Below are 24,461 nucleotides of genomic sequence, written 5' to 3'. Positions count from 1 at the left end.
AGCCACAAACCCCTGCTTTCCTTCCCACAGGTTTACCCACACCTTCCCTCCCCGACTGCCCCTGCACCTGGTGAAGTCCCCAGAGGTCAAATTCACGGACCTTGGGTGCAGCCAGCCCAGGGCAGAGCCTCTGAGAGTAGGCGCTGGCTACACCTCCCCAGGCAGAACCAGCGTGAGTATGGGGCCACTTCTTTCAGGATTTAGGGCTGGGAGCAGGAGGCCTTCTTGTCCCCACCTCCTGGTTGTGCTTGCAGGTCCTCACTGGGAAAAAGGCTGAGGAGCCCCTTGAGACACTGGAGGCCTGGTTCCCACTGAGTGAGTGCCCCCATCTGCAGATAAACAGCCCTGGGCATCTCAGCAAATGGCCCCGGTGCCCATCTGAACTATGGGGCAGTAGGGATGGGCAGAGGCCACTCAGCCCCTGCAGCCTCCTGGGGTGGGCCCCTCACATTGGCTCTCTGGCTGGGGTGTGAGAGTGAGCTGGCTGCTTCCTTTACAGCCCCCTGCCTCTCAGGCCTGGCATCCTGTGCCCCCTCCTCAGTGCTGCCTGCTGACAGGAAGCCTCTGACGCCCATAGCCCTGCCCACTCCAGGCTTGACTCAGGGTGTCCACAGCCCCTCCTCCCACTCCTACATGGCGGCTGCTGCGAGCTCCCGCGCCAAGATGTCACGCAGCATCTCCCTCGAGGACAGTGAGGGCCCCGTGCTGGCTGAGCTGGCCAGGCCCCTCCCCAGGCCGTCCTCCGTTGGGGAACTGGTGTCCCTGGGCCAGGAGCTCCAGGCCATCCCCACCGCGGCAGCACCGGGCTCTAACAGCGAGGGCCGAGAACCTGCCTTGCTCTCCTTAGGGGGCAACCACGAGGCCCGGGCCAGCCTGAAGCTGACCCTGTCAAGCATCTGCGACAGGCTCTTGTTGCCCCCTCCCCCGTTGGATCCTGTGGCCACCCAGCCCAGCGTCACAACAGCCACCTTCCCAGTCCCCAGCCCCGTGGATGCAAGCTCCCTGGGGCTCCACAGTTCCACCTTTCTCCCGAGGCTCCTGGTCCCTGAGTCCCCCAACACCCCTGCCCACCCCAACAGCACCTCACTTCCAGAGACCAGGCCCGGGGTCCCTGGCAGCGTCACCTCCCTCCTGGAGCCCGCCCCTGGTGAGTACCACTCTTAGGCAAGGCTCATCCCTTGTACAGCTGGCTTTGCTCCAACGGTGGGCACTTGACCTGGCCACGGGGGCTGCACCATTCGTTCACTTAAATCTTTAGCGAGCACTTCATACATGTTGGGCTTTGTTCTAGACCCTGGGCATTGGGGCACAGTGGTTAACAAGACCACAAAGAATTGACCCCTTAACTGGGAAGACAGCCAGACATGAAACAAAGTGTTTAGTGTGTCACGAAGGAGTATGTGCTAAGGACAGAAATAAGAGAGAGGGCTTAGGGAACAAGCAGGGGGGCAGTGGTTACAGTTTAGAGAAGGATAATGAGAAAAGTCTTCAATCTGGAGAAGGAGGGCACTTGAGCAGAGCGGGAGGAAAGTGAGCCTCAGGGGACCGAGGGAAGTGTTCCAGGCGGAGGGACAGCAGTTGAGAGCAGCCAGCCATCCTGGCCTTTCTGAGACCAGCTGGAAAGCGGAGGTGTCTTTCTCATTCCCTCCCCTCTAACCCCAGATGCGCTCAGTCTGGTCCAGGGCGGCCCTGGACACTGGGAGGACCCTGGGGGGCCATTGAGGTTCCTGCCCCCAACTCCCCTTGAACTAAGCAGTGTGAGCACCATCGTGCACAGACTGCAGACTGCCTTCCAAGAAGCCATGGACCTTTACAACCTGGTGAGCCGAGCCCCGGGGTCAGAGGCATGGGCCAGGGGGCTCCCTGGGACAGCCTGCCTGAGCTGGCTGGGTGGTGGCCCCTGACAAGGTCGGTACCCCTCGCAGGTGGTCTCCAACGACCAGATGAGCACTGATCAGCAGCGGCAGGCACGGACTGAGCTGGCCTCCACCTTCCTTTGGATCCATAGCCAGTTAGAGGCCAACAGCTGGCTGCTGAGGAGTGATGTGGCCCCACCCCAGGCCCAGCCTGGCCTGGGCTCCCCCTCCCCACCGACACTGTGCCCCCTGGCCAGCCCAGACTTGCACGCCCTGCTGGAACATTACTCAGAGCTGCTGGTGCAGGCTGTGCGGAGGAAGGCCCGGGGGCACTGAGGGCTGGCGCCTCCCCCCCACTCCCAAGACAGCCTGGCCACTTCAGAGGAAATCGGTGTCTGAAGCAAATAAACTGACAACTTTGAGGAATGGTTCCTGGTGCCTGTCAGGGTGCATCCGCAGAGCTCCCTCAGGCGGATGCGGGGAAGGAGGGCAGTGTGGACTGCCCAGGGAATACAGGTGGATAAACCCTGGAAGGGGTGAAATTTGTGTGCCGTAGGTGTTGGCTGCCCAGCATTGTACCCTCACCTGCTTGTCCCCTGCCTGTCTCCCCTGGAGGATGTCAGCCCCAGTGCCCTGCCTTGTTCCAGGACTCCGTCAATGGGACCAACATTCCCAAGAAATACAGGAACTGCAGTAATGATGATCCCAACAGCTGGATCCCATGTCTCCCATCTCTGCTGAGCCACTATGGGATCAGTTGTGGTCCTTGCTATTCCCCAAGGTGGGGCCTAACTATTCCCCAAGGAGAGGGCACACCCTTCCTCTGCCCCTTACCAGTGCCCCAGAATGTACTGGAGCCACTGCCGTCACCAGGTGCCAGACCCTGGCTCAGGACACACCTGCTACACCACTGCCAGGCCAAGCCCAGGCTTTTGTCTCCCATCTGTGACAGGGGGATTGAGAGACCAGCAAGCCCACTGACTGGACAGTCGGGCCGCATGCCCAGGCCATCCAGCAGCTGGGACAAATTCTTCTTTGTCCAGTGGGAAGACTACATCCAGATTCATCTCCTAAGCTGCCAGCTCTGGTACCAGCTTCCCCAGGCGGCTGGCATCTAGCCATGTGGCATGTCTGCCAAGAAGGCCACTCTTGTGACCACAAAAGCCCCCACTGCCCCAATTCTCTATGAAGAGGAACCCAGCAAGGGCAGGGCCCCCTCCTAAAACACAGCCTTGCCACGTGGCTTGCTGTGGCCTGAACCACTACTTGCCTGACTTCCTCTGCTCAGAGAGAGCCAGTCTTGCCCCGGATTCCACAGAGCTGAGACTCAAACCTGGACTTGCCTAGTGCCAGAGCCAGACCCTTCAGCATAAGAACATGGTCCTCTGCTGTCTCCCTAAACACTGACACACATCAGCACCAACTGTACGTTCAAAAAACTCTGCTGGGTACTTGTATCTGTCTACATCTACAGGATAAGGAACAAGACCAGCAAAGCATCTCCCCTCATGGCATTAGCCTTCTAGAGACCAAATAGGAATTAAAATATCTGTGGAACTGGGTAAGCTGAGGGAGTTAACTGCTGGTTGATGGGCCGGCGAAGGCCTCTCGGGGTGACCTTTGAGAGAAGGCACAGGTCACATAGACATCTTGGGGAAGTATCCAAGCAGACAATAGCCAATGCAACCGCATTGAGGGGGTCAAATGTATGTGACCGGAATGAAGAAGGCAAGAGAGGAGGTGGGAGGAAGAATGGGGTTCAAGGGGCGGGGTCTTCATTGCTTTATGACATTTAAATCCAAGAAACTTTCACAGCACAATTTCCCCCCCTAAATCAGATGCCTGATCTTGGTATTTAAGGAGATGCCCAGTATTATTTCCTGAAGTCCCTCTCCCTGCCCCACCGGAGACTCCCTGCCCAGCCCCACAGGTTACAGGCCACTGGGGACCCATTCTCCTTGCCCCTGTCTTGCCTGGCCACAGTCCTCTAAGATCCTTGAGGCAAGGCTTGGCATCTAGGCCCCTGAACACCCAGAAGACCATCTTGAGCCTTTGTGGAATGTACCCCTCCTCTCACCTGCATCCTTCGAGTCCCACGTAGCAAACAGCTGGCTTGGGGGGGGTCCAAGCTGTAGGGATACTTGTTATTCTTGATTATGTTCCTGCTTTGTTACCCTATGAGTTGGAGTTCCACCTCCAGCTTAGGCCCTCCTGGCCGCCATACGGCTGCCATACCAGCACTCAGCAGTACGCCCTCACCCAACCAGGCCCAAAGGAGGGCAGCTGCCAGGGTAGTGAGGAAAGTCCTAAGCCTTCCTAGACCCTTCCCCTTCTAGAGTAGTTGGGGGCAAAAAGAATGGAGATTGCTTTGACTTGCTTGGACCAGCCATCTGTCCTGGACATACCACTGTTCAAACAAAAGGGTTCTCAGCCCAAGAGGAGGGGGGCTTGTAGAGAGGACCCAGTGTGTCTACCGCTCTCCACTTAATACTAAGCTCTTCAGGGATCCCTGGGTGGCGCAGCGGTTTGGCGCCTGCCTTTGGCCCAGGGCGCGATCCTGGAGACCCGGGATCGAATCCCACGTCGGGCTCCCGGTGCATGGAGCCTGCTTCTCCCTCTGCCTGTGTCTCTGCCTCTCTCTCTGTGTGTGACTATCATAAATAAATTAATTAATTAAAAAAAAATACTAAGCTCTTCAGCCCTGGAAAGACCAGACTCTCCTTGGACAAATTGGTTAAGAAGCCACTGCTGATGAATGTGTGCGCGTGCAGTTTGGGGACCCAGGGTCCCAGCAGGAAGAGGCCAGCATGCTCACACGGGGTATTTTTTAAAGATTTTACTTATTCATGAGAAACACAGGAGAAAGGCAGAGAGAGAAGCAGGATCCATGCGGGGAGCCCGACGTGGGACTCGATACCGGGTCTCCAGGATCACGCCCTGGGCGGAAGGCGGTGCTAAACCGCTGAGCCACCCGGGCTGCCCCACACATGGGGTATTTCAAAGACAGTTTGGTGAAGGGATCATTTGCAAAGAAGTGGGCAGGGAACCAGGAAATCACAGGGCTGGTACAGTATCCTGGACTGGTACCCGGAGAGCTGGAGCCACAAGGGGGCAAAGTGGGACCCAGAAGAGCCAGGCCTGGAGAGCGGGCTGCCCTAAGGGGAGCCGAGTGCCTGGCAACTCCATAGGGAAAGAGTTGGGGGAATCTGCTCCCCCATCTTCTAGGGGGCTCCCCATTGTCCAAGTCCTCCTGGGAGCCAGGGGCATGGGAGCCCAGATGATGTGGCCCACCCCAGTCAGCCTCCCAGGATGCAGAGCGGGGAGGAATGGGACAGAGAGGGCCTGGGGGCAATCCAGCTCCCCAGCCCTGGATTTCTTCCCTAGTGTGTTTTCAGTATTATAGGAACCAGCTGCCCCAAGAGACATGGTGCTGGGCAGGGAGACCTGGGCACCTGGAAAGAGACAATGGCTCCCCCCAACCATTTGCCAGCTCATCAGTGTGACTTCCGCCCTGTGCTCCCACGCTGGACAGCCACGGCTGTGTGAAATCCACAGTTGTGAGATGGAGACACTTCAAACCCCATTTTCCAGATGGGCTGATTGAAACTCAGATGCTTGCCTAGCTACCCCTCAAGCCTTCCTAACAACCACCCTGTTCATATGCTGCATGCTAAGCATTCTCCCCACATGATCTACATGGATCTTTGACACAAACCAGTGATAGGGAGACACATTTGTCCCATTTTCCAGGCGAAGAAACTGAGGCTTAGCAAGAAGTGACTTGCCTGGGTCCTGTAGAGATAAAGTGGCAAAGCTCTGGGCTGATAGGCTGTCAGTTCTGCCTCCCTTGTTGCCCCAAATGAATCAGCAGGACTGACGCTTAGGGAGTGTGAAGAAATAACACTGCTCTCACCACTGAACCTTTGTCTAGACTGTTCCCTCTGCCTGGAACACCCTCCCCCTTTCACCAGAAACCTCATCCTCCAGAGCTACACCCCAGCAGTCATCTCTGAACATTTAGGCTGGATCAGGAGCCTCTTCTGGGCTCCCTTGAGCCCCATGAGTTTTCTCTATTGCAGTTGGAATCACTTTGCCTGTGTATCCCCCATCATAACCTGTCATTCTGGGCTGTTACTGGTGTGTCTCCCCCGTGGGCTAAGTTATGTGCTCGTTTTTAGTGCTGAGCTAGCCTGGCCCATAGTTGGAGCTCAGGAAATTGCTGACTGGATAAATGAGAGGAAGTAACTGCACAGAGAATATTAAAAATCCTTAACCACTGGTTAAGAAGTCAGACAACGATCAGTCTAGAACAAGACTCACTCGCTAGTGTGTGGGGGTGGGTTCTGGGAGGCCCTGGCTGTGTCAGGTGACCCCCTCTGGCTCCTGGACTGTGGGACAGTGGGGAAGTGGTGTGGCAGGCAAGCACTAGGAGCTGGGCTACTAACGCACCAATATTTTATTTATTTATTTTATTATTATTATTTTTTTAACGCACCAATATTTTAATACCTGCTACACCTCAACAGCTTCTGGCCTGAACGTCCGCTCTGGGCGTCTGAGAATCTGAGAAGTAGAGTCTCCTGTTGGAAGATGCATAGCCTCTATCCTCCCTTTGTCCTTACCTGCTGGACCCTACTGTCCCTCCACCCTCTGGGGCAAGCAATCACAGCACCCCACCCCACCCCCTCAGCTTCCTCAGACAGCTGCTGTGATTTGAATAACCAAGCAGGCTGTTGGATGTCCGATTGGCGGCTGATTTGCCTGGCAAACAGACCCTCAGGTCCTGGGCCCTGCTGCTACTTTGAGAAGACAGCCCCTCCCCCCCCCAGTCTCTTTTTTCCCCCTTCCAGGAGCTGTCTAGGCTCCAATCTTGCCCTTGCTTATGGTCTTGGGGGGTCCTAGCACTTGGCAGGCCCTTGGTGGCAGGAAAGTGCCCTCAGGAACCTGGTGTAGAAGGGAGAGGAACGGTGGGTCCTGGGGCAGAGGTAACTGGAGCCAGCTAAGTCAGCTCCCTGGGCTGGTCACAAAATTTGCATGGAGAGAATGAGGTTCCTCCAAGGCTCCCTCCTCCCTCCTTCCCTTCCCCCTCCTAGTCATCCTGGGGCTGAGGTGTGCCTGCAAGTGGAAGAGGCAGGCATCCGTCTAAGGCCATCTCACCATTCCTGGAGGTGATGCCCCGTGCCTTCCTGGTCAGGAGTCGGCGTCCACAGCCACCCAACTGGGGCCACCTGCCTGACCAGCTTCGAGGAGATGCCTATGTTCCAGGTGGGCCCCTCACTGGGCCTGGAGGTGAAGGGTAGGTGAAACACAAAGCATCACCATCTGGGTTTCTCTCCTCAGACTGCAGCAACCAGCAGGGCCCACCAGCACGCCAATCTCCTGGCCTCCGGGACTCTTGGGCGGCGGTGAGTCTGCAGCTGGACCACAGGACCCTGCTCAGTTTCATCCCTGCCCACTCTCAGCTAAGACAGAACCTGACTGCCCCTTACTTCCTGAGCCCATTTGCACATGCCTCTCCAGCCTCAGGACCTTTCCATCTATTGTTCTCTCTGCTGGAAATGCCTTTCCTTTCTTAATAGAGCTCACTGTTAGGCTTCAGCCCAGGCACCATTTCCTGAGCGGGCAGCCACATTTCCTACCCCCAGAGGTCTCTCTGTCCAGTGGGGCAAAACAAGATTCAAGCCAAGTGGATGGTGATTTGCTTTATGTCAGATCAGACAAAAGTGACAGGAACAAGATGGGGGGTGGGGGAAGGCTGGGGACCCTCTGAAGGGGTATTCAGCTGTGCATGACCTGGAAGAAGGAAAGCACTAGCCAGATTATATATGTGACTGAGATTATATCAGTATTTGTTGAAAGCCAGGAACGGCTTTCCTCAATGGATATTTACCAGGAATGAGACAAAAATTCATTCCTTCCTGGAGCTGGTGGGGGCTATAGCTATAGATAATAAAATTAGAAAAATATATATTATGTTGGAAGATGTGCTATGGAGAAATGTAAAGGCAATGGGGAAGGGCCAGGGAAGGCCTTGGAGAGAGCGTAGCATTTTCACACACAAAGAACAGTCTCGGGCCTTCCCAGACCTCCTTGGTTCCTGGTTCTAGGTATTCCGTTTGCCCCACCCAGGGGGTCTAACTCCCATGTGCCTCCCACAGCCGAGGCAGGGCAGTCTGGCCTCCAGTCCCAGGGGCCCCGGGACGCTTGGCTGCCCACTCTGCCCCAAGGCCTTCCCTTTGCAGCGCATGCTGACACGGCACCTCAAGTGCCACAGCCCTGCACGTCGCCATGTGTGCCGCTGTTGTGGCAAAGGCTTTCACGATGCCTTCGACCTCAAGCGTCACATGAGGACTCACACTGGTGAGGAGGGGCAGGGATAGGGAAAGGCGGTTGGGCCCCAGGAAGGTTGGGAACAAAATAGGGAGAAAGGTCCCCAGGATGTGGAGTTTCCAGCATTTGTGTTTTTGGGGTGGAGACTCAGCCACCAGGAGGCTTGGAAAACCTATTTAAGGATCCCAGCCAGTAGGTATAAGGTGGTGCCAGGGTAGCAGCCTGCTGAGGGGTACAGATGAAGACCGTAGTAGTTACATGATTTAAGTCCTAAACAGAAAGATGTAAGGCAAAGCGTCCTTCCTTCTACCCCCGGGGAAGGAAACTCCTGATGAGCAGAGGGGGAACACACGTGTCTGGCCCATGTTTGCACTGGGTGGAGGTAGCACACGGGACGTGAGCAGAGGAGTCTGGACAACTAGGATTAGGGATGCAGGAATGTTCCTGGAAGGCAGGGTGGGAAGGCTTTGGTTTGGAGGCCACTCCCCTGTCTGTCCTCCCCCCTCTGCCCTTCTGCACAGGGATCCGGCCGTTCCGCTGTGGAGCTTGCGGGAAAGCATTTACACAGCGCTGCTCCCTTGAAGCTCATCTCGCCAAGGTGCACGGGCAGCCGGCCAGCTATGCTTACCGTGAGCGCCGTGAGAAGCTGCATGTGTGTGAGGACTGTGGCTTCACCTGCTCGAGGCCCGACACCTACGTGCAGCACCGTGCTCTACATCACGCTGCCTGAGAATGTGCATCCCACACAACTCACGAGAGGCAAATAAATGCAGGAAATGCACGCACAAAACACAGTATTTATTACACACAGGGGAGGATAGTTCACTCGGTCCAGCGGTGGCCACAGTGTGGGGCCGTGCACACGTAGTACAAGCGCATGGCGTCCTGGCAGAAAGGTTGCAGTTAGGAAGGGTCTGGACCTCACAGAAGGGTACAACACAGAACATCCAGCAGACCCTCACTCCGAGATAACAGGCAAAGGGGCTTTCCCCATTGGGAAGGGGGACACCCGGAAGGGCAAGGTTCCCCCCAATACTGGCATCCCTGCCCGGGGAGGGCCAACCCTGCGACGCGCAAAGTCCTCCTGCCACTCACCTCAGCCCGGGCACTATGTGACTGGAAGAACACCGCCTCCTTGTGGCCACACCTGGGAGGACAGGCAGCCACTCAGCCTACCATACCCTCCCCTCCTCCGTCCACCCGTTAAGGACGAGCCGCTCTCCATCCCCAGCACCAACAGCGCGCTCACTTTTGGCACGGGTGGTCCTCGGTCCGCGGCAACGTGGGGTCCTGGGACACGTCGGCGATGATCTGGGTCAGTTCGCTGGGGGAGCAGAAGTGAATAGTTAGGCCCAGATGAGGCTCCCCAGCCAACAACCCCGTCCCCAGGCTCTAGTCCTGCCACTCACTCCACTTCGTGCGTGATCTTGTTGACATAGATGCAGCTGTTGTCGGCTTCCTGCTGGTAATCGCAATTCCGGCACTAGAGAGGGCGAGCGTGGCGGGAGGGGGTCACGGAGAGATCCGGGGGGGACTGGAAGGGAAGGCTGGGCCTTCCCCGGAGGCGATGACTAAATCACGGGGTCTCCAAGTTGGGGTAACGGAGTATGTTGGGAATCACCTCCGGGATGGGCCACACAAGAGACTAGGGTTCACCCAGGGGATAGAAAAGGAGACCAAAACACGAAGGGGGCGTAGAGAGGGGTAAGGGGCACGTGGAGTAGGTTGGGGCCACGCCGAGAACCGGGGACCGTTCTGGGGGGACCCCGTCGCCGCGGCCGCCCGCGCTCACCGCGTAGAGCAGGATGCGGTTCTCCTTGTCCTCCTTGGGATAAAGCATGTTGTTACTGCGGGGAGGAGGAAGCCAAAGGTCAGTCCTGGGGCCGTTACTTGCTCCCCTTGCGCACTCGCAGCCCCGGCCTCACCATTCCTGGCAGAATCGAATACCCACGAAACCGGGCTCGTAGGTCCCGTCTGGCTCCATAGCGACGCCGGGCCCGTCGAGCCCTGCGCCCTGGCTCCGCCGCGCGACGGGTCGCGGGAAGGGTCACGCCTAGTTGCTTCGCGCTACGGCGGGGCGGGGCTAACACGTGCACCGGCTCCCAGTGGCTTTGTGCTTGTCTCTCTGCGCCGAGGTTCCATTAACAACTTGCTTTAATTTTTCCGATATCCTGCGGTAATTGTTTCCGACTTTCGAGCCTCGCTTCCCCAGTTTGTAGAGCAGTATGGGACGAGAGCCAGGAACACGATGCTTCTCGTAATAAGCAAGGCGCGGAGCATGAATGAAGCCATTGCAGTCCCTGGCTGACGGCCAGTGCACATGCGCGGACGAGGTAACTCTTGCCAGTCCTTCCTGGGGGCTTCAGCCTCCGTCCGCCGGGCCGTTTCCCGGGCGGCTATTGGAAGAACTGTGCTCCATGGAAGGCCTCTCGGGATTGGCTGGGCCCACCCAAGAGCACGGGGGAGGCCTCTTCCTGGCGTGGAAAGGGACGGCGGCGATTGGCGGGCCCTGCTCGCGGGAGGGCGAGGATTGGCCGGGTCGGGAGCAGGGGGCGGGGCCGATATCCCAGAAGCGGCGGCGGCGGCTGCGGAGCCGGTGTGAGGCGACCGACCGGGCTGCGGACCCCGGCAGGGCGCGGCGAGATGGAGGTGACGGGCTTGTCGGCGCCCACCGTGACCGTGTTCATCAGCAGCTCTCTCAACAGCTTCCGCTCTGAAAAGCGGTACAGTCGCAGCCTCACCATAGCGGAGTTCAAGGTGTGGCCGTGGGGGCGGGGCCCGGGGGCGGGGCGTAGGTGTGAGGGGGCGGGGCGAGGAAGGCACGGAGGGGCTTCCCGACCGCGAGGAGGGGCCGGGACCAACCCGGGTTGAACCGCCTGGGGGCTGGGCCGCGGGCGGATGGGGCGGGGGCGAACCTGAAGTTCCAGAAATGGGGGGCGAAGCCAGGGAAAATTAGAGGTTGCATAGGGCGTGGCCAAGGATAACCGGGTGGCTCCTAAATGGTGGGTCCCTTGAAGGAGCGGGGATGGGGTGATGGTCGTTGCAAGGGGCGGACCCTCGGGGCGCCTGGCGGGCTCAGCTGGAAGAGCTGGCGATTCTCCATCTCGGCTCGTGAGTCCGAGGCCCGCGTTGGGCGTACAGTTTACTTTAAAAAATGTATAAATAAATAAATTCGCAAGTACAAACCTGCGAATGTATGTAGCGAGGGGTGGAGCCCCCGGGCAGAGGGTGGGGCCGCTGACGGCTTCCACCGGCTTCCACCGGCTGCTCCCCGCGCAGTGTAAACTAGAGCTGGTGGTGGGCAGTCCTGCGTCTTGCATGGAACTGGAGCTGTATGGAGCTGACGACAAGTTCTACAGCAAGCTGGACCAGGAGGATGCGCTGCTGGGTTCGTACCCCGTAGACGACGGCTGCCGCATCCACGTGAGACCCCCCTCATTCATTTATTTATTGAACAAATACTTGGCTGCACGTTGCTCTGTGTGATAACCAGGATAGGCCCTCCCCTCGTGGAGCCCCCAGTCCAGCAGGGAGAGACACCTAGCCATCTCTGGACAGTGACAAGCAGAGGGGGCCGATCCGGGCTGGGAAAGGCCCAGGGAACTGGGGGCGCCCAGAGAGGTGCCTGACACTCCTCCTAGAAGTATCAGAAGGGGCCTCCTGAAGGAAGGGATGCCTGAGCTGAGACCCGAAAGATGAGGAAAGGACAACTTAAGATAAGGAGCGGGAGGGGCATGCCAGGTGGAGGGAACAGCATAGAGTGTGAGGGGGGTCAGGGTAAGTGATGAGACTGGACCTGTTGGGAGAAGTTGGAACACGGAGGGCCTCTGCATGCATCAACTCACATCCTCCTCTCTGTCCCCCCCTTACTCCTCAGACATCCCAGTATCCCAGGTAACCTCCACCTTAGGGCCTTTGCATATGCTGTGTACCCCACACTCGCATCGTTCTTTTTTATATGGCTTCACATGGCTCACCCCACCCTTCCAGTCTTTTTTTTTTTTTTTTTCTTTAAGATTTATTTATTTGAGGGAGGGAGAGAAAGAGAAAGCATGAAAGCATGAGCAGATAGAGGGAGAAGGAGAAGCAGACTCCGTGCTGAGCAGGGGGCCAGATGTGGGGCTAGATCCAAGGACCCTGGGATCCTGACCCTAGCTGAATGCTTAACCAACTGAGCCACCCAGGCGCCCTCTCCACTAAATGTCACCCTCCAAATGTGAGGCCTTCATAGATCTCAGTATGAAATTTAAATCTTCTCTGTTTTCCACTTTACTTGATTTTTGTCCTTAGCTTCTAGCACCCTGTAACATACTGTACATTTCCGCCAGCAGCTGGAATAATGCCGAGGACAGAGAAGATGCTCAATGAATCATTGTTGAATACTGAACTGAATCCATAAAATAAGACTCAGAAAATGGTGTAATTAACTTCATTTTGCAAAATAAAAAACTTAATGAAATTTATTTTCCTAAGAATGAACTATAGTTAGAATTATCGCCTCAGTCTGCATGACTGTGGGAGTCAGTATGCTCAGAGAACTGGTTCCTTTTTTACCTCCTAGGTGTTTTTTGAGCATTTGTGTCATGCCAAAGGCCAAGTCTGAAGAGGTCTCTGTTTTTAGCTCTGTCCAGTGTGTGAGGTAGATGTTAGCAAGATATTCACAGGAAGAAATATGAAATGTCAGAGACACGGGGGCCATTAGGAAGAGATCACAGAGCCGAGAGAGCTGATACTGGGGGACTTGACCTATCAGTGAGGTCTGGGAGGACTTCCTGGAAGAGGTGATGCCTGAGCAGAGACCTGGAGAATAGGAAGAGTTAACTGAAGAAGAGAGGGATCCCTGGGTGGCGCAGTGGTTTGGCGCCTGCCTTTGGCCCAGGGTGCGATCCTGGAGACCCGGGATCGAATCCCACGTCGGGCTCCCGGTGCATGGAGCCTGCTTCTCCCTCTGCCTATGTCTCTGCCCCTCTCTCTCTCTCTCTCTCTCTCTCTCTCTCTGTGTGTGTGTGTGACTATCATAAATAAATAAAATTTAAAAAAATATTAAAAAAAAAAAAAAACTGAAGAAGAGACAAGAGCACTCCAGGAAAGGGCCCAGCATGTGCAAACATGGGGTGGAAGGGAGCTCAGTTAGGTACAGGGGCCTCTCCTCTGGCAGGGGGGAAGTGGGAACCAGGGGAGGCAGGGGAGGGCTCCGAGGCAGCAGAGTCCTGGCCTGACTCAGATGTTCGTAGGCTCCCTCTGACTGTGTGTGGGGAGCCGGCTACAGAAGACAAGAGGAGTAGGGAGACCTGGGAGGGGGCTGCTTCCACCGTCCAGGTGGTGCGGTGGGGCCTGGATCACAGTAGGAATGGGTCAGGATAGTGCTGGGCACAGGACGGAGTCCCTGGGCTGACCGGGGCAGCCTCAGCCTCTGCACGCTGGTGGGTCGGGTGTAGGTCATGGCATCCTCCAACAGGAGGTTTTCACACATGGATTCAGGTGTAGACATGCCTTTAACTTCTGAGGTCATTTGAGGAAGGTTTCCCAGAGGCAGAGCCTCTGGGGAGGTTTTTTTTGTTGTTTTAAATTCTTTTTCTGTTTATAAATATTACCTATATATTTGTTTTTGTTTGTTTGTTTGTTTTTTTACCTATATATTTGAAGTGCCAGACTGGCTCAGTTGGTAGAGCATGTGACTTGATCTCAGGGTTGTGAGTTCAGGCCCCATGTTGGACATAGAGATTATTTAAAATCAATTTAAAAAAAAAATCTTATTTATCTATTCATGAGAGAGAGAGAGAGGCAGAGACACAGGCAGAAGGAGAAGCAGGTTCCATGCAGGGAGCCCAAGGTGGGACTTGATCCCAGAACACCGGGATCACGCCCTGGGCCAAAGGCAGATGCTCAACCGCTGAGCCACCCAGGCGTCCCAACTTAAAAACAATTTTAAAATGTTTATATATATATATGTGTGTGTGTGTGTGTATATATTTATGTGTGTATATACACACACACGTATATAACGTATGTGTGTATATATATATATAACGTGTATATAACATTATCTACGTTTTTTGCTTATAATAATACCCACATCAAATTCACAAGATCTTTAATATAGAAAGTAGAAATTCTTAGTGATCCTGACTAGCACTCTTCTCCCCCACTGCCCCTGCCCTGGCCCAGCCTCCATCCTCTCACCCCTGGGCCCTCTGCAGTCTGCTCCCCAGAAGGAGCCTTTGATGCTCCGAGTTGGGTCAGGGAGCTCCTGGCTCAGCGCCTCCCTGGCTGCATCTCGATCTGGGTGAAAACCAAAGTCCACAGTGACCCGTTGTGTCTCCCACCTTCCCCTGGGTCTCCACTCCAGCTACGATGGCATCCCTGCTGTTTCTGAAAAGGGCTAAGGTCATTTCTGCACCAAGATTTGGTGCCTGTCCTTCCTTCTCGGCCTTTGGGCCTTGGCTCAGACATCCCCTCCCTTCGGAAACCTACTCTGACCACCCTCTCATGCTCTTGAGCCTCTTGGTGGTATTTATCTACGTAGCACCTTGTCATCTGGTGTTTAGTACGTGCATGTGTTTGTGGTCGGGCTGCCAGCAGATGAGCTTGTGTCCCTAGCACCCAGCATGGAGCCCAGCTGGAGCTACAGAAGAGCATAGCAGCAGTGAGTGAGTGAATATTGGGGGGACAGACAGGAAGAGATGCTTCAGGGGAGGCTGGAGGTTGGGTCCAGCTTAGGAGGGTCCCAGAGACTCAGAGAGGGACAGATGTGCTGCCCAGAAGTCTCATGAGCAAGACTTGAGCTCTGTCTTCCATTCCAACGATCTTGGACCACCAGTGATGTTGGCGGCAGCATGTGGGGATTGTCTGGGTCCAGATCCAGCCTCTGAGGGCTTGGATGGGGGCGAGGGAGGGGAGATGGCCAGTGTGGACATGTGTTCTCACCCCTTCTGCTGGGCTCAGGAGAGGAGAGGAGCCCTGGGTAAAGGTGAGGGTAGAGGAATATGGTCTTTCCTAGATGGAGAGACTTAAATCCCGGGAATGCTCCAGTGTGCAACCCCTGCCTCCAGCATCCCAAGCCTCCCAGGCCAGGCTGGATCCCCCCTGACATCGCTCCCCTCACTACAGGTCATTGACCACAGTGGTGCCCGCCTTGGGGAGTATGAGGATGTGTCCAAGGTGGAGAAATACCAGATCTCACAAGAAGCCTACGACCAGAGGCAAGGTACAGGCGCAGGAGGTTGGATGGGGGCCTGTGGGGGCCAGAAGGAGTCTGTGCCAGTGGACAGAGGTGGGGGGCAGACAGGGGAGGGGGGCCGGTGGTGTGGGCAGTGGGGACAGACAGACATGGCAGGTGGAGGGCGTGGGATGGGTTTGTTGTGGGTACAGATAGGGCTTGCAGGGGCACAGGGCGTGGGGTGTGAATGGGGGCTGGGAGGTGTGAGGGAGTGTGGGCAGGCAGAGGGAGCATGAGAGGGGAGTCTAGGGGGGTCACACGTAGCGGGGGAGTTAGTGTCACACGGTGGCATGAGCAGAACAGATCAGATGTGTAGCGGGTGAGACGAGAGGCTGGGTGGAGGGAATATGATGCTGAAGGGACGTGGGAAGGTGGGGTCATGGGAAGACAGGAGGCAGCATCTAGATTGTGGGGAGGCCCAGGGGGCCAGAACAGAAGAGTTTCTTCTGAATGTTGGCCCTGCGTGGGTGGCAAGTTGTCCCATGAGACCAGGGCAAGCAGTCTAAGCCTTGTCCCCCACCCCGCCCTCAGACTCCGTCCGCTCCTTCCTGAAGCGCAGCAAGCTGGGCCGGTACAACGAAGAGGAGCGGGCACAGCAGGAGGCCGAGGCCTCCCAGCGCCTGAACGAGGAGAAGACCCAGGCCAGTGCCATCCCCGTGGGTAGCCGCTGTGAAGTGCGGGCGCCTGGGCAGCCCCCTCGCCGGGGCACCGTCATGTATGTAGGTACGTGGCCCACTGAGGCCTTGTGCTCAGCCCTGAGGTGGGCGATGCTGGAGACTGGGCCCCTCAGGGAGATCCCAGGCCGGGCCGGTCAGGAAGACAGACCCAGCAATGACAGTGACGGCCCAGAGTGTTCCTGGCAGGGAAGTGGGGGGCAGAGGCAAAACAGTGGGGTTGTGAGAGGAGGTGGAGGCCAGAGGGGCTGGTTCTGAGGTGAATGGTGAATGCACAGGGTGCAGGGTCAGAGCTGAGATGGGGGAGGCAGGGGCCCGGGTGATGAGGGTGGGGCTGTGTGAGCTGAGCGGCAGCACCTGCTCTGCCCTGCCCTCCTGTGGGTGATGGGGGGAGCTTCCTGGGAGGGGGGGTGCTGTGTGAGAGAAAGGGTGAGGAGGGGGTCCAGTGCTCCCGCCAGAGGGCATGGTGAGTGCAGAGGCCCAGAGGCCCAGGAGCTAGGACAGGCTGGGCCTGGCTGGGCCCATCCAAGCGGGAGAGAGGAAGTCAGCGGGAGTGGGGAGGACATGGGGGGAGAGGTAAGACGTGAGGTCTGGGCAGGAGCACAGGCACGTGGACGTGCAGGGCCTTGAAGACAGTGGGGAGCAGGGAGGGGTTTGTTTTTATAACAGCTGCATTGAGGTGTAATTCAAATACCGTGAAACTTAAAGTATACAAGTCGTTGGTCTTTTTTTTTTTTTTTTTTTAATTTTTATTTATTTATGGTAGTCACAGAGAGAGAGAGAGAGGCAGAGACACAGGCAGAGGGAGAAGCAGGCTCCATGCACCAGGAGCCCGATGTGGGATTCGATCCCGGGTCTCCAGGATCACGCCCTGAGCCAAAGGCTGGCGCCAAACCGCTGCGCCACCCAGGGATCCCCAAGTCGTTGGTCTTACGTGTGCTCACAGAAGTGTGCAGCCGTCACCAGTCTTAGAACATTTCCATCTCCCCGGGAAGAAAGCCCATAACCATTAGCAGCCACTCCCCATTTCTGAAGCCTCGACTCCCCCAGTCCTGGGCAGCTACTAGTCGATGTTGACTCTGTAGACCTGCCTATTTTGGACGTTTCACATAAACTGAATCCTATAGTAGGCGGTCTTTCGTGACTGGCTTGTTTCACTTCGTTCTCAGGCTTCATCCGTGTTGTAGCCTATGTCAGGGTTTTGTCTCTCTCTTTTTTTTTTTTTTAAGATTTTATTTATTTATTCATGACACACACAGAGAGAGGCGGAGACACAGGCAGAGGGAGAAGCAGGCTCCATGCAGGGAGCCCGACCGATGTGGGACTCGAACCCGGGACTCCAGGATCATGCCCTGGGCCGAAGGGAGGCGCTCAACCGCTGAGCCACCCAGGCGTCCTGTTTTGTCTCTTTTTATAGCCAAATGATGCCGCATTGGTTGGGTACACCTCATTTTATACATTCGTTCATCAGCTGATGGATTTTTGAGTCCTTTCCACTTTTTTGTCTATTATGGATAATACTGCTATGGACATTCTTTTTTTTTTTTTAAGATTCTTATTTATTTATTCATAAGAGGCAGAGACATAGGCAGAGGGAGAAGCAGGCTCCCTGTGGGGAGCCCAGTGCGAGACTGGATCCCAGGACCCTGGAATCACAACCTGAGCCAAAGGTAGATGCTCAACCCCTGAGCCACCCAGGTGCCCCTGCTGTGGACACTGAATAGGTTTTTGTGCAGACACATATTTTCATTTCTCTGCAGAAGGAGTGGAATTGCTGGGTCACACGGTAGCTCTGTTTAACCTTTGGAGCAGCTGTACCACACCATAGTTCACCAGCAGTGTGTGAGGGCTCTGGTTTCTCCATGTCCTCATCAGCACTCTTCCCTCTGTGTGCAGGCACATCCCCGGTGTCTGTGTGTCCGAATTTCCTCTTTATAAAGACACCAATCAGATTGGATTATATCTCTCACCCTAATGGCTTCATTTTAACTTTACCACCTTTTTAAAGACCTTGTCTCCAAATACAGTCATATTCTGAAGTACTGGGGGTTAAGATATCATCGTGTAAGTTTTGGCAGACACAGTTCAGCCCTTACCTAGTTTTAAGAATTCTTTATATATTCTATTTTTTTAAAAAGATTTTATTTATTTATTCACGAGAGACACAGAGAGAGAGAGGCAGAGACACAGGCAGAGGGAGAAGCAGGCTCCATGCAGGGAGCCTGACGTGGGACTCGATCCCGGGTCTCCAGGGTCACGCCCTGGGCTGAAGGCAGACGCTCAACCACTGAGCCACCCGGGCTGCCCTCTTTATATATTCTAGATAAAACTCCCTTATCAAATATATGATTCACAAACATTTTCTCCCATTCCTTTTTTTTTTCCTGCCGTTCTGTGGGTTGGTTGTCTTTTTACTTTCTTGATCGTGTCCTTTGAAGCATAACATTTAAAATATTTTTGGGGGGGATCCCTGGGTGGCGCAGCGGTTTGGCGCCTGCCTTTGGCCCAGGGCGCGATCCTGGAGACCCGGGATCGAATCCCACATCGGGCTCCCGGTGCATGGAGCCTGCTTCTCCCTCTGCCTGTGTCTCTGCCTCTCTCTCTCTCTGTGTGACTATCATAAATAAATAAAGATTTAAAAAATAAATAAAAAAAAATAAATAAATAAAGTAAAATATTTTTGGGGGCAGCCCGGGTGGCTCAGCTGTTTGGCACCACCTTCAGCCCAGGGTGTGATCCCGGAGACCCAAGATTGAGTCCCACATCGGGCTCCCTGCACGGAGCTTGCTTCTCCCTCTGCCTCTCTCTCTCTCTCCCTCTCTCTCTCTCTCTCTCTCTGTGTCTCTCATGAATAAATACAATCTTTAAGAAAAAAAATTATTTTAAAGTCCCAATTTATTTTGTTGTTGTTGCTTACACTTTTGGTATTATATCTAAGAAGCCAGGGCCTAAGATAAGGTCACAGAGTTTTACTCCTGTATTTTCTTCTAAGAGTTTTATAGTGATGTGTTTTGCATATGGGTCTTAGACCTACTTTGAGTTAATTTGCATGTGTGACATGAGATAGGAATCCAACTTCCTTCTCTTGAGTGTGGATATCTAGTTGTCCTGGAACTATCTGTTGAAAAGGCTGTTCTTTCCTCATTGAACAGTCTTGGCACCCTTGTCAAAAATCATTTGATCGTAAGCAGTGTGGATTTTATGCCGAATGGGATGGGCGGCCTTTGAGGAATTTGAGGCAAGGTAGCAGTGCTGTTTCCTTTAAATTTTTACAAAACTCCTCTGAGTGAGGATGTTGAGTAAATAGCGATCCTGAGAAGGGCAGCCCGGGTGGCTCAGCAGTTTAGCACCCCTTCAGCCCAAGGCGTGATCCTGGAGTCTCAGGATCGAGTCCCACATCAGGCTCCCTGCGTGGAGCCTGCTTCTCCATCTGCCTGTGTCTCTGCCTCTCTCTGTCTCTCTCTCTCTCTCTCTCTCTCTCTGTGTCTTTCATGAATAAGTAAATAAAATCTTAAAAAAAAAAAAAAGTGGATCTGAGCTAGGAACAGTGAGACCAATGAAGGAGGCTATCATATTAGTCTGGGCAGGAGATGGAGGTGGCCCTGGGTGCTAGCAAGGAGTGGTTTTTGCCAGGATAGGCTTTATACTGAGTCAGTGGGCATGAATCTGGGATGAACTGCAGCTAGAAGTTTCATTGGGCTTTCCTCCCTGGACAGGACTCACAGATTTCAAGCCTGGCTACTGGATTGGCGTCCGCTATGATGAGCCCCTAGGGAAGAACGACGGCAGGTAATGAACGGTCCCATTCAGGCATCTATGTGTGCATACGTGTGCTTCTGCGTCTAAGTGCATTTGGATTGAGCCTGCCCATCCTGGCATCCCACCCATCCCTGGGTGGGAGCCGTGTTGGGGCCCCTCTGACCACTGCCTCCCCACGTTGCCCTGCAGTGTGAATGGGAAACGCTACTTCGAATGCCAGGCCAAGTACGGCGCCTTCGTCAAGCCATCGGTTGTGACAGTGGGGGACTTTCCTGAGGAAGACTACGGGTTGGATGAGATGTGACACCTGAGGAAAGGCATCCCCCAGCTCCAACTAACTGGCCTACTCATTGCCCCTCCCTGTGTGTGCCCATGGCCCTCTTCCCTGAGCCCGTTTTTATTTTATTCACCTTGCTATTGACTTTTGAGACTCATGCATTAAATTTCCTGGAAACCTGAGAAGTGTTGGAGGACTTGATGAATGTGGCGTGGGGGGTGGGGATAGGTGAGGGTGAAATAGGCTGGATGAGGTAGAGGTTGGGCAGGACGAGGCTTTATTCCTTACCTGATAGCTGGGGGCCCATGAGACTGTTTTTTGTCCTTTATTAGTTACTGTAATGCTTTGCGGCTGTAACAAAGGAGCCCACAATAATAGTGGCTTAAATAAGGCAGTTTATTTCTCATGTAAAGTCTCGTGTAACCACCAAGAGCTGGTATGGTGATCCCTCTGTGTCAGAGGCCAGTCTCCATACATGTATCTTGTTGCTCTTCCTTCTTGTAATTCCCACATCGTCAGCTCCAGGCAACATCGAGAGGGGAAGGGGAAGGACACCTCTTGCCCTTAAGAAATATGTGCAACTCAGAACATGTTTCTGTTTCCTTGGCCAGAATTTTGTCTCCTGGCCACTTGTAGACCGGGGAATGTAGTTTTTATTCTGGGCAGCCATGTTCCTCTCCAAATATCAGAAGTTCCTATATCGGGCAGCCCCGGTGGCTCAGTGGCTTAGTCCCGCCTTCAGCCCAGGGAGGGATCCTGGAGACCCGGGATTGAGTCCCACCGCAGTCTGCCTGCATGGAGCCTGCTTCTCCCTCTGCCTGTGTCTCAGACTCTTTCTCTCTCTATGTCTCCCATGAATAAATAAATAAAATCTTTAAAAAAAAAAAAAAGTTCCTATACCGCAGAAGCTGGGGAGAAGGAATATTGGGGGTCAGTAAGTAGTTCCACCACAGTTCCTGTGGGTGGGAGACCTTACCTGTTCATGTAATACTTTTATTTTTATTTTTTACAAAATATTTATTTGAGAGAAAGAGGCAGAGATAGGAAGAAAGAGCATGAGCAGGAAGGAGAGGGAGAAGCAGGCTCCCTGCTTAGCAGGGACATGGGGCTCCCTCCCAGGACCCTGGGATCAAGACCTGAGCTGAAGGCAGATGCTTAACTGACTGAGCCACCCAGGCGCCCCTTAATAATACTTTTAAAAAGAAAGAAATCAGAAGACTAGAAGTAGCATGAAGCCCCCCCTAGGATTATAGAGCTGGGCAAAGTATCTTGTGCCCTCAGCTGTGTGACTTGTTCGCAGGCAGTCCCTGCCCTCCGGGGAGCCTGAATCCCACTGTGTGTGTGTGTGTGTCTGTCTGCAAGGAGCCTCGTTAGCGCTTTAAAGTAATTCCCAGTGGGGTGGCTGTCTGGGAGATTCCACTTAATTGTTGCAATTAATTATAGCTTCTGGAGAGGGAGCTGGCAGCAGCAGGCGGGGCAGGCACAACCATGCTAGGAAGAATGAAGTTGAACTGTTTAAGGGCTGAGGGGATCCTGGGGGGGTACTGCTCACATCCTCAAACAGCCTGCTGTATATATACTCTGACGCCCTCTGTAATGCACACAGTTGCTTAGATACACAGAACACTCACACTCCTGGACTCACAGACCCTGGAGACACACACTGGAGGCTCACACTCAGACATGAGAGGTTACAGTGCACACAGTCTCACACAGGGAACACTGAGATTCACATCACACACCCACAGTAATAGATACACACCTGGACACACACACACATACATATCACTGAAATTTTCAATGTCAATGAGGAGCCTTAGGGGGAAGGTCCCCCAACTTCCCCCCAGCACCCACCAATTTAAGTTCATCCAGAGTCCATGGGCCTTGATTTCAGAAGTCTTCAGGTCATTGCAGATGGAAGACGTAAATATCCAACCCTCTGTACAGTTTATGAACACCCCCCCCCCCCCCCCAGTGGATGTCAGGCCTGATACTAGGGACACATTCATGAATCGGACACAGTCCTTGCTTGGGAGTTAAAGGGAGACAAAAAATTATCAATAAATTTCTCTCTCTCTCTCTTGTTTTTAACTGTGATACTTAATTATGAATCAAGTTGCTGGCAGTGGGGGAAGGAAAACAAAAATCACCAAATCTGCCGGATGGTGCTGGTATGAGAGAAGGAATGGGGATAGGGACATTTGAATAGCAGTCACCTGAACAAAAAGGGACAAGGCTTTGTAGGCCTGAAATAATCCCTTTGGTGATCCGGGCCCATCAGGAACTTGATCCCTGTGCTAACCACAAACTTAGGCTGAATGCCACCTTTGTGCTGAAGCTGAGCTAAATCAGTGACTGAGCATGCTTAATGGCTTGCTGGAGTTGATTCACATACCGGTTACAAATTTGGGATTATTGAGGTTGGGAGAGTGTAACACTGAGGAAGAGCACGGACCCGGAAGCCAGGCAGCCTGGGTTCAAACCCCGGCTGTCCTGCAGGGTGACTGAACAAGTAAGTGTTCCTTCTCTCTGGGTCTCAGCTTCATTCCTATAAATTGAGGCTGATGACAAAACGGCTGCTGTGAGCATTAAGTGAGCTAAGGCATAGGAAGTGCTGAAGTCGGCTGCAGGTAAATGCCCACTCGGTAAATATTAGCAGTAGGTATAAGAACTACTTTCAGCCAACATTGGGAACGCTTTATTTAATCTCCACGGCGGGACCTGCCCCTAATTTCTTAGCGCCCCCCACCCCTCCGGAGATTCCCAGAGGTTCCCAGGTCCCTGCGACCTCAGGCGTCCCCACCGTCCCAGACGCGTGCAGTAGCCCCTCAGCCGCCACGTGGGGGCAGCAGCGCGCTGCTCAGCGAACCGCGCGCGGCGCCGGGTGAAGCGCGGAGTCTCGGGGGCGCGGGGCGGGGGCGGGGCGGGGCGGGGCGGGGCTCCAGCTTGGCACGCGAACTGCATTTCCCAGAAAACCATGCGAGAACCTCTGCCTCATTTTGCTCCACGCAAGCTCAAACGGAGGTCGCGGGGGGTTGTGGGATGAAGGGATTCGGGCTCCTCCGCGGCGGGCGGCGTTGCGCAGGCGTGGACGGCTGCCGGGCCCCGCGGGGTGCAATCCCGGGGTGGGAACCCACGTCCTGGCGGGGGCGCCCGAACCTCTTGGAAAAACCCAGACTAGGGCACTTTGTGGCCTGGGGCGGGCGGGGCCGTCTTCCCTCGCTCCTGCATCTCGGCGGGTCGTTCAGCTCTAGGCTTGCTGGCCGGCAGTCGAGCCGGGTGAAGGCGCTCACGTTTTACATGAAAAAATATCCCTTTTTTCTTTTCTCTCTTCTAAACAGCTAAATCTCTCCCCCCCCCCAACATACTAAGAGAATTTTAAATTGGAATAGTTAAGGATTTCCCAAGGACCCATCACCCAGCTTCTGTAGTTCAAACATATGGCCAGTCCTGTTTTATTTATTCTGCTCCCTCTCCTCTCTCATTATTTCAAAGCAAATCTTGGGCAATATGTCATCTCATTTGGAAATGTTTCTGTATGTATCTCTAAAAGGCGTTTCCATCACACCAAAAAAAAAAAAAAAAAGCCATCCTTTAATATTATCTAATATAGGTCAGTATTCAGAAGTTCCCTGTTGTTTCATAGATATCTTTTTTTTTTTTTTTTTTTTTTTTTTTTTAAGATTTCATTTATTTACTTTGAAAGACAGCATGAGGAGGGCAGGTGCAGGGGCAGAGGGAGAGGGAGAGAGAATCCCAAGCTGACTCCAGGAGGAGCTGTCCACCGGGCTGGATCTCATGACCCTGAGCTCATGACCTGAGCCGAAATCAAGAGTTGGTCCCTTAACTGAGCCACCCAGGTGCCCCTCATAAATATCTTTATACTGTTGGTTTGTTCAAATCAGAATCCAGATGAGGAGAGAAACAAAGGTAAGAGAGAAATGTAGCTTAAATTAAGTCTCCTTGCAGCTTGCAGCCCACTGATAGATCCCTGAAACACACAGAGCATGACCTTCCTCAAATTCATGGCTGGCTTAGTTCTTTAATGTTTGTTTTGTTAAAACCTAAAGGTAATCTTATCTTTTTTTTTTTTTTTTTTTAGATTTTATTTATTTATTCATGAGAAACACACAGAGAGAGAGAGAGAGGCAGAGACACAGCCAGAGGGAGAAGCAGGCTCCATGCTAGGAGGATCACACCCTGGGCCCAAGGCAGCCCTAAACCCGCTGAGCCACCCGGGCTGCCCAAGGTAACCTTATCTCAACAGCAGCTATAGCCCCTCTAGGCAGTGTAAGCCTTGCTTCCAAATTCCTTAGAGACTTCTGCTATCCCTAAACCCCACTAAT

The 24,461-nt window shown here is 54.1% G+C and overlaps 4 protein-coding genes across 5 annotated transcripts in view; 3 read left to right on the top strand and 1 right to left on the bottom strand.

Moving 5' to 3' along the window:
- WDR62 (WD repeat domain 62) overlaps window positions 1-2,278 on the top strand; it is a 47,435-nt gene extending 45,157 nt beyond the window's left edge. The window contains exons 28-32 of the mRNA XM_025421494.2: window positions 31-172; window positions 255-315; window positions 500-1,147; window positions 1,663-1,820; window positions 1,926-2,278. Coding sequence (XP_025277279.1) covers window positions 31-172; window positions 255-315; window positions 500-1,147; window positions 1,663-1,820; window positions 1,926-2,192 — 1,276 coding nt within the window. The 3' untranslated portion in view covers window positions 2,193-2,278. The remainder of the gene's footprint in view (window positions 1-30; window positions 173-254; window positions 316-499; window positions 1,148-1,662; window positions 1,821-1,925) is intronic.
- A 154-nt stretch (window positions 2,279-2,432) lies between these two features.
- On the top strand, window positions 2,433-8,939 carry OVOL3 (ovo like zinc finger 3). Its single transcript, XM_025421786.3, has 5 exons — window positions 2,433-3,417; window positions 6,950-7,121; window positions 7,197-7,261; window positions 8,015-8,216; window positions 8,708-8,939. The coding sequence occupies exons 2-5, from the start codon at window positions 7,028-7,030 to the stop codon at window positions 8,914-8,916; spliced, it is 570 nt and encodes a 189-aa protein (XP_025277571.1). The 5' UTR covers window positions 2,433-3,417; window positions 6,950-7,027; the 3' UTR covers window positions 8,917-8,939.
- A 24-nt stretch (window positions 8,940-8,963) lies between these two features.
- Window positions 8,964-10,261, bottom strand: POLR2I (RNA polymerase II subunit I). Its single transcript, XM_025421789.3, has 6 exons — window positions 10,112-10,261; window positions 9,979-10,033; window positions 9,596-9,669; window positions 9,436-9,510; window positions 9,282-9,333; window positions 8,964-9,071 (listed from the first exon to the last, which is right to left on the bottom strand). Exons 1-6 carry the CDS (start codon window positions 10,168-10,170, stop codon window positions 9,009-9,011), a joined length of 378 nt encoding a protein of 125 aa, XP_025277574.1. The 5' UTR covers window positions 10,171-10,261; the 3' UTR covers window positions 8,964-9,008.
- Window positions 10,262-10,380: 119 nt separating this feature from the next.
- On the top strand, window positions 10,381-20,300 carry TBCB (tubulin folding cofactor B). Of its 2 annotated transcripts, XM_025421774.3 has the most exons (7): window positions 10,381-10,519; window positions 10,819-10,943; window positions 11,466-11,609; window positions 15,297-15,393; window positions 15,937-16,128; window positions 19,796-19,868; window positions 20,028-20,300. In XM_025421774.3, the coding sequence occupies exons 1-7, from the start codon at window positions 10,507-10,509 to the stop codon at window positions 20,140-20,142; spliced, it is 759 nt and encodes a 252-aa protein (XP_025277559.2). In that variant the 5' UTR covers window positions 10,381-10,506; the 3' UTR covers window positions 20,143-20,300. The 2 variants fall into 2 exon arrangements, with proteins under 2 accessions (XP_025277559.2, XP_025277560.1); XM_025421775.3 differs by lacking the exons at window positions 10,381-10,519; window positions 10,819-10,943 and adding an exon at window positions 11,166-11,188.
- Window positions 20,301-24,461: the final 4,161 nt, after the last annotated feature.

This window comes from Canis lupus, chromosome 1, assembly GCF_003254725.2.
Source record: "Canis lupus dingo isolate Sandy chromosome 1, ASM325472v2, whole genome shotgun sequence".
NCBI lineage: Eukaryota > Metazoa > Chordata > Mammalia > Carnivora > Canidae > Canis > Canis lupus.
This window is presented reverse-complemented; position numbering and strand designations above follow the sequence as displayed.